This window comes from Morus notabilis, unplaced genomic scaffold, assembly GCF_000414095.1.
Source record: "Morus notabilis unplaced genomic scaffold, ASM41409v2 Scaffold507, whole genome shotgun sequence".
NCBI classification, from domain to species: domain Eukaryota; kingdom Viridiplantae; phylum Streptophyta; class Magnoliopsida; order Rosales; family Moraceae; genus Morus; species Morus notabilis.
Genome location: NW_010359604.1, coordinates 100,969 through 109,199, shown reverse-complemented (window position 1 = coordinate 109,199; position 8,231 = coordinate 100,969). Strand labels below are relative to the sequence as shown.

General features: G+C 34.9%; 1 protein-coding gene across 1 annotated transcript in view; it reads left to right on the top strand.

Moving 5' to 3' along the window:
• The first annotated feature begins 369 nt into the window (after positions 1-369).
• LOC21392337 (disease resistance protein At4g27190) overlaps positions 370-8,231 on the top strand; it is a 7,976-nt gene continuing 114 nt past the window's right edge. The window contains exons 1-6 of the mRNA XM_024163519.1: positions 370-2,121; positions 2,152-3,162; positions 4,089-4,505; positions 6,533-6,934; positions 7,044-7,262; positions 8,162-8,228. Of these exons, the coding sequence (XP_024019287.1) occupies positions 370-2,121; positions 2,152-3,162; positions 4,089-4,505; positions 6,533-6,934; positions 7,044-7,262; positions 8,162-8,228 (3,868 nt within the window). The remainder of the gene's footprint in view (positions 2,122-2,151; positions 3,163-4,088; positions 4,506-6,532; positions 6,935-7,043; positions 7,263-8,161; positions 8,229-8,231) is intronic.

Below are 8,231 nucleotides of genomic sequence, written 5' to 3'. Positions count from 1 at the left end.
TCGGCGTTTTTATACGATTTCCGCGATTCTTCTCGATTTGTAATTCAATACACAAGGTTATTGGTTCTGTTAGGTTAGCTATATGCTGTTAGGTTCTGTTAGGTGTTTTGCATCCAAAGCTTGCTCGCTTTGTTTATCTTCTTTAATATCTGGTACAAGCTTTTAAGCTTCCTTGTTTTCATTTGTTCCACTCTAAATAATTTATCCAATGTCATATCATTTTCAATCGCTATTTGGGTTGAGATTGAGAATTTATCATTTTTTTGTATGTTGTAGCTGTACTTGTTGCTTTCTAGGTTTTATTTTGTTCTTAATTTCAGAGGAAGCGCAACATAAGAAAGGAAAAGGAAATTTGGGGAGGAAACAGAAATGGAGTGCGTTACTGGGATTGGTACTTCCGTTCTTGGAAAGATTGGAGAGTATGTTGTTGCACCAGCAGGGCGTCATCTGGGTTATGTTTTCCATTACAAAAGGAACATTGGTCATCTCCAGAATGAAATTGAGCGGTTAAAGGACCAAAAAGAAAGAGTGCAGCATTCTGTTGATGAGGCTATAGGAAAGCTTGAGCAAATTGAAGCTGATGTTGAGAAATGGCTACACAGAGCTTGTGAGGTCATTGAAGGCGCCGAGGAATTCATTCCAAATGAAGACCAAGCTAATGTGAGATGTCGTAATAGGATGATTCCAGATTTGCTCTTGCGATATCAGTTAAGTAGGAAAGCAAAAATCATGGCACGTGAAATTTTTATAATGAAAGATGAAGGCAAATTTGAGAGGGTTTCTTTTCGTCCTCTTGGGGTAGAAAATATTATTGAGAACAAACATTATGAGGCATTTGAAACAAGGAAGGCAACTTTAGATGGAATTATGGAGGCTCTAAAAAACTGTGATGTTGACATAACAGGGGTATATGGAATGGCTGGCGTTGGAAAAACTATGCTTGCTAAAGAAGTTGGTAGGAAAACCTTGGAGGAGGGGTTATTCAAAATGGTAGTTATGGTTACCATAACCCAAAAGCCAAATCTTGAGAAAATTCAAGAAGAAATTGGAGAACATTTAGGGCTACAATTCAAAGAAAAAAGTATTTCCAAGAGAGCAAAGAAGCTTCAAGATCGATTAAGGAAAGAGAAGGCTCTTCTTGTTATCCTAGATGACATCTGGGAGAAATTTGACTTGCAAGATGCGGGGATATCTTTCCGTGATGATCAAAAGCAATGCAAGATATTGTTGACATCTAGATTTCAAGATGTGTTAAGTGATGATATGAATGCTAAGGAGAATATTCAGGTTGGGGTTTTGTCTAATGATGAAGCAGCAGGTTTATTTACGAAAATTGTGGGCGACTCTATGAGAAATCATGAGTTCCGAACATTAGCGACTCAGATTGTCCGAGAATGTGCAGGCTTACCAATTGCTATTTCTACTGTTGCATATGCATTGGGAAACAAAAGCTTGTTCATCTGGAAAGATGCTTTAACACAGCTGCAAAGGTCTGCTCCAACAAATATTAAGAACATGGATAAAAGAGTCTACAGCAGTATAAGGCTAAGCTTTGATTTTTTAGAGAGCAAAGAAGCACAATCGTTGTTTTTACTTTGTAGCCTACATGAGGAAGATGCTCAAATAGATCCAGACAATTTGTTAATCTATGGTTTTGGCTTAGGTTTGTTTCAACACGTCTATACATTGGAGGAGGGAAGATGTAGGTTGTACACTTTGCTCAACAAACTAAAAGCTTGTTGTTTGTTATTGGGAGGTGATGATGATTGGCACGTCAAAATGCATGATGTCACTCGTGATGTAGGAATAATGATTGCATCCGAAGAACGATATATGTATTACATAAGAAGTGAAGCTGAGCTAGAAAAGTGTCTGAATGAGGGAAAACTGACGGACTCAACTGCAATTTCACTACCCCACAATTACAGCAGTAATCTTCCTGAAAAGTTGGAATGTAAGAAGCTACTTTTACTACGAATGGGGATAGCTGCGACTTTGCAAATTCCATCAGATCTTTTCGAAGAAATGGAAAGCCTCAAGGTCTTAGACTTGTCTGGTTCGTATTTAAAGCCATTACCTCCTTCTTTTCATTTCCTTCAAAATCTCCATACACTGTGTTTGAAGAAGTGCGTATAGGAAGATGTATCTCTAATTGGAGAGCTAGCGAATCTACAAATTCTTGACCTTTCATATTCTAATAGCCTTGAGCAATTGCCAAAAGAAATTGGACAGCTAACTTGTCTGCGGATATTAGATTTAAGCTTTTGTAGAAAACTTAAAGTGATTCATCCCAATGTCATATCGAAGTTGACACGTTTAGAAGAGTTAAACATGAAGATGACTTTGGAACTTGAATGGGCTGTTGAAGGAGATAGTGAAAGGAGTAATGCATGTCTTGCCGAGTTAAAGAATTTGGCTCAGCTGAAAACATTACGTTTGGACATACCATATGCTCATATTTTGCCCAAGGATGTGTTCAGCGACAAATTGGAAATATATGAAATATCAATAGGATGCAACGGTTTACCTTACATACTACTTGATTTCAGATATGAAAAAGTCTATTCCTTAATGTTGAAACTCAAATTCAAAGAACGGAGTCGCTTATTAGAGGATCATTGTCTTCTGAGGTTGATGAACAGGTCCGAAGTGTTATTTTTAGATGAACTGGAGGGTCTTGAGGACAATGTTGTTCCTGACTTCAACACAAATGGTTTTCCGCAGCTGAAACATCTCAACTTCGAAAACAATGGTACTATTAAGTACATTGTTGACATGACGAGGCATATCCCTTCGCGTAGTGTGTTTCAAAGATTGGAGTCACTGACACTTGAATCTATGAAAAAGTTGGAAAAAATATGCCATGGAAAACTGACTACAGAGACATTCCATAAACTACAAGTTATAAAAGTGAGTAGGTGTCATAACTTAAAAGATCTCTTCTCTTTATCTACTGCAATGTGTCTTTCACAACTTCAAACAATTGAAGTGTCATGTTGCAAGATGATAGAGGAGGTAGTTCTTGATGATCTCCAGGGTGCAAACAATGAAATTTTCTTTCCTCAATTCTTCTCCCTGAGGCTTTTCCAAGCTCCAAAACTTTCATACTTTTACTCCTCATTGAAGGCGTCTACAAGCACTTTGCCTCTTATCAACAAAAAGGTAATTCTGCTATTTATATGTGGTACTTTTTTTTTTTTTTTTGCACATTTGTCTTTTTTATCCCTGATAGTATTTGTGGAGTAATCTTTAATTTGAAATTCAGAATGAACTAATATCTTGATGTAAAAAAAGAAGAAATTTGGGATTTGGGAATGACATTTGTAATCCTAATAGATCTATCTCTAATAACGAAAAAGGCATATTTTCTCAATTAACTAGTGTACAAATATGCTATATTTATCACTAACTAAAGGAAATTTCAAAGAAATATATTTTAATGGTCAACAATCCTAAAATTCAATATTGGAAAAGTCGTTTTAATGTGAGTCCAGGTCAGGATTTTGTTTTTCCTTTGGAAATTTTCTTTCTCGAATTTCTTGTACGAGTTTATATATTCGCAAAAAATGGTAAATCCGAAAACTTAAGAAGAAAAGGAAAACCGTACCACAAAGTTAAAATACTTAATATATTTATTGCAATTTACCTATGTAATATTTTATGGTATTGGGGAAGTTAATTGTAATTGAAAATTGGTCAGAAATTTTCGTTCTTGGATGATCTGTTCCAAAAACTTCACATATGTTGAATAGGCCTCTTGATTTTTGAAACTTAGTAGAATAAGCATTTTAAACAGGGAAAGTAAATTATGAGCCTGCTTTTTGATGTGACATTGTCTATGACGAAACACTTTTGGGAACTTCAATTTTTGAGTACTGGCATACATACGTATTTTTTCACTCTGAACTTGCATGCATATATATGAGTAGTTGTTATAGTAACATTAGTTTCATCAATTGTAAGAGCAACAAAGTTCACTAGTATTCTAATTACTTATCTGCACTTGAAGTACTGTTTATGATTCCAATCATAGTATGCTTTTTGTATGAATGAAAACGTTTCACTTAAATAATTTGTACGCCATGCAGCTTTTGCCAAGTCCGAACCTCCGAAATTTAAAAGAAGTCTGTGTACAGGACTGCGGATCCTTAAAATATTTGTTCTCATCATCTGTTGATGCAAATTTTGAGCAACTCAATAGACTTGAAATAAGAGACTGTGAAACGATGGAAGAGATAATAAGCGTGGATCAAAGGATGAGTAAATTGCTATTCCCTAATCTAAGGTCTTTGTGCCTCTCACAACTTCCAAAAGTCACAAGATTCTCTACTGGAACCTACATCGAGCTTCCATTGTTGAATGAACTCGAAATATACAAATGTCCTGAACTGGCAACATTTCTTTACACTTCTACAAGTACAAAGATGTCAACTGACACAGAATTACGGGGGAAGTCAAAGCTTAATCTTTGCACCGGTGCGAAACTTGCTTTATTCGGTGATAAGGTGAAGTTCTTAACGCTTCTGTTACTCTGTTTAACATGGTGCATGAAGTTATTTTTGTTGACTCATCCATACTTAAGAGCTTCAGTTTTCTTAATTTAGTTGTTTTCATGACATCAATCAACGACCATTTTTTATTTTATTTTTTGAATAAAGGCAATTTGGAAAGAGAGGAAAAAAAATGATTTTTTCTGTTGAAGGCATGTCGCAAAGATTTAATATTTCGTCTATGTTGCATTTTGCTTACTCATAAATTATTTAATAACTTTTTTACAGATTTAATTCTAGAGTGAGACTACTTTTTTTTTTTATAAGAAAATTCCTTTCATTGAATACAGTTACAAAGTAAAGAGGATGAGAGATCCTAAAAGAGCATAAAACTGAAAAAGTAAAACGAGTCAAACGTACAAGAAGAAACTACATAAACCAGAAACCACTGATTCCCAATAAGATCCCTCCTATGTAACACAGATTCTGAAAACTTCCAGTTTAAAAGTTTTAACCATAGTCGCCCACAATAATGCTGAATATTTAGCCTTTTCAAACAAATCCAGCTCATCCATTTCTTGTTCTTAAAATTTCTTCAAAATTTGTTTTCTATCCATATTGTGAGGAACAAGGAAATCACCATGCTATTCCACAAAACTTTTGCCATTTTATTTGTCCCGAAACCAATCGATTCTTCTTGCAATAAAGACTTGCTGTCTGATACTAAGGAGACTAACTTTTACACAATAGGCGCTGATAAAACTTTAGACAAATGTGACATTTTTTTAACCACACGTTTCAAAAAATAGGCGCTGCCACACTATTTAAAGTGGAGAGTTTATTATTTGCAATATGTGGTTAAACAAATGGAAAATACTAAGGAACTGCTATCATTCTTTTGATAAGAAACAAGGAAAGCTTCATTAAGCATCAATAAAGTACAAATGAAGTTTCTGGATGAATGAGAAATTCATCCCTAAAGAGCAAATGAAAGTACAAAGACAGAAAATAAGATCGTCAACAAAAGGCCAGACTAAGAGCATCAACCCCCTGTAGGCTCTGAGTTAGCTTTAATGTTTACTGGGCTGATATCGAATTACTAAACGCTATACCTTCATCTTCTGTTCCTCAATCTCGTCTCCGAACCAAGAGCATTAAACCTATTTCCGATGGTCTTCATTGAATTACGTATCTTCTCATGCATGTTTTCCTCTGTTTCCCATGCCTACTTAACGGACGTCTTCTTTTTCGACCAAGGAAAGACCATCTCTCTTCTCCACACTTTGATTATTTTCGTTCTGAGCCCATCTCAGTGCTTCCTCCACATGTCTGTGGCTAACTAAGAAACCTGATTCTGCCTGTTTAATTTTTGACCGAATATTCATCTCAGTCCATGATTTTTCCAAACAATCTTGGTATTCGCCACTGCTAGGTCAATGCTTCTAACAAAATCTCTTGAGTCCTTATTTACTTCTGCTTTTTTCTAAAACTACATTCCTCTGCCTTGCTGTTGGGATCATCTTTCCTAGCCTTTGCTCACTTCTACCCCTTGCTTGTCGAACCTTTTCACTCTACTTATTACAAATAGCTTGATAGGTCCCGTTAAGCTTCTGTCGGTTCGTTTCCTTTCCTTGATTCCAGGTCTCTACTTTTATATATCTTCTTGAACATGGCATTAGTTTTAAGGCCATATGTTTGAAGTGTCTTTTACTTGTTAATTATGTGAAACTTTGACTGTTCTAGTGGAAGGTTGGAATTGAAACTTTGATACAAACGTTTTACATCCGTAAAAAAAATTAAGAATTTTCACCTGTACTCCTATGATAATACGACAGGGACCGTATTTGTTACACTTAGCTCATTAGCTATAAGAAATCTAAATAGTTTTAGCTCATATTAATGACCAAATGAGAAATCTAATTTCTTCTTATCATCACATCTTATGAATGGCCAAATAAAGAGCCTATATTTCCATGATTCAATATTTTGAGCACATTAGACATATATAGAGTTTTCCTTGACAAGAATTGAGCTCTATGCAGGTTTTAGCAAGTGCTTTAACAAGATTGGTTATGAACGAATGTGGATCTTTGAAATATCTATTCTCATCCTCGGCAGCTGCAAATTTTGTGCAACTCAGTCAACTTGAGATAAGCAATTGTGCAATGATGGAAGAGATAGTAAGCATTGATCAACAGATAAATAAACTGCTATTTCCGAAGCTTCGCCATCTGAGCCTCTCAAATCTTTCAAAAATCACTAGATTTACTGGGATCTTCATTGAATTTCCACTCTTGATTGAACTTTCTATAAAAGATTGTCCTGAACTCAAGAGTTTCGTATACTGTTCTACGAGTACAAACATGTCAGAGGACAAAGAACTAAAAGAAAGGAAGTCAAAAGATGATCTTTGCAGCACTGCATTGTCCTTATTTAATGATATGGTTAGCTCATGAAGTCCACTATTCTCGTTTTACTTGACACCGTATTGATTTTTGCTTTAGTACCTTTCTGATTCAATTATATTTTCACTAATGGGATTAAGCAATGCAGGTCGCTTTCCCTAGTCTGGAGTCGATAAGAATTAAAAGGCTTGATTGCTTGAAGTCGATATGGCATGGCCAGCCTATAGCAGATTCTTTTTGCAAACTAGAACTCGTCGAAGTTTGGTACTGTGACAGTCTATTGAAAGTATTTCCGTCTAATTATATGCTCAGAAGATTCCATAATCTAAGACGATTCTATATTCGGCCATGGAAATCACTGGATGAGGTATTTCTTTGATACTTTATTCATAATCTTAAAATTATAATATGGTATGTTTCACTGTGCAATAACCCGCTTAATTCCTTGCACTTACGAGGGCCTAGATAGGAGAGTTTGTAACACCCCAAGTCCAGCAATGGGTATGCAGTCAGAGTGCGGAGATCAATTATATTTAAGTGTTAGCTTGGTGGCCCAAAAGTAGTTTCAATTAGCACTTAGAGTCTTACAATGGAGTGTGTCGATTCGTACTTTGTGTGCAACTTGAGAAATTAAAGCTTGGGGAACTTTTGTGATGTTTATGCCAACATTATTAGAAAATGTGCCCAAAATTCTATTCTTCCATCCAATTTTTAATCATTCCACAAAAAAAAAAAAAAAAAAAAAAAATCTAGTAAGAAAAAAAAAAAAAAAAAAAATATATATATATATATATATTATATATAAGAAGGTAATATAAGTAACTAACCAAGAAACTGGAAACTAAAGTACTTTTAGCTAAGATGTTTTGATAAACATCTCTCTTCTCTAACGAAAACAATGGTTAAAAGCTTAAGAAGAGAGAGAGAACTTTGAGATGAGCTCCAGTTTAGTGATTTCTAAAGACGTGGTAGATTTTTTTTTCTAATCTGATTGTATATAGAATTCGAAGCATTACTATAGTAAAAATGATATGGTCGATTCTTTTATTTCTTTCGTTATATATCTGATTGGTTGTAGAAGATTTGGAGCCTTACTCTCAAAAATATGCGCAGAGTTTATTTTTTATTTTTTTATTTTTTTTATTTCCTCATTGGCTATAACAGATTCGAAGCATTGCTGTTACATTTATTTCTCCTGAATTTTCTGAAAGAATTTAAATTATTTATTCATGTATGTTTACGACAATGTTTGATCGAAATTTCCAGGTTGAATATAACTCGAATTTGGAAGAACTGATTTTGGTTGGAAGTGGTAGCCATAATGTGACGCCGTGTG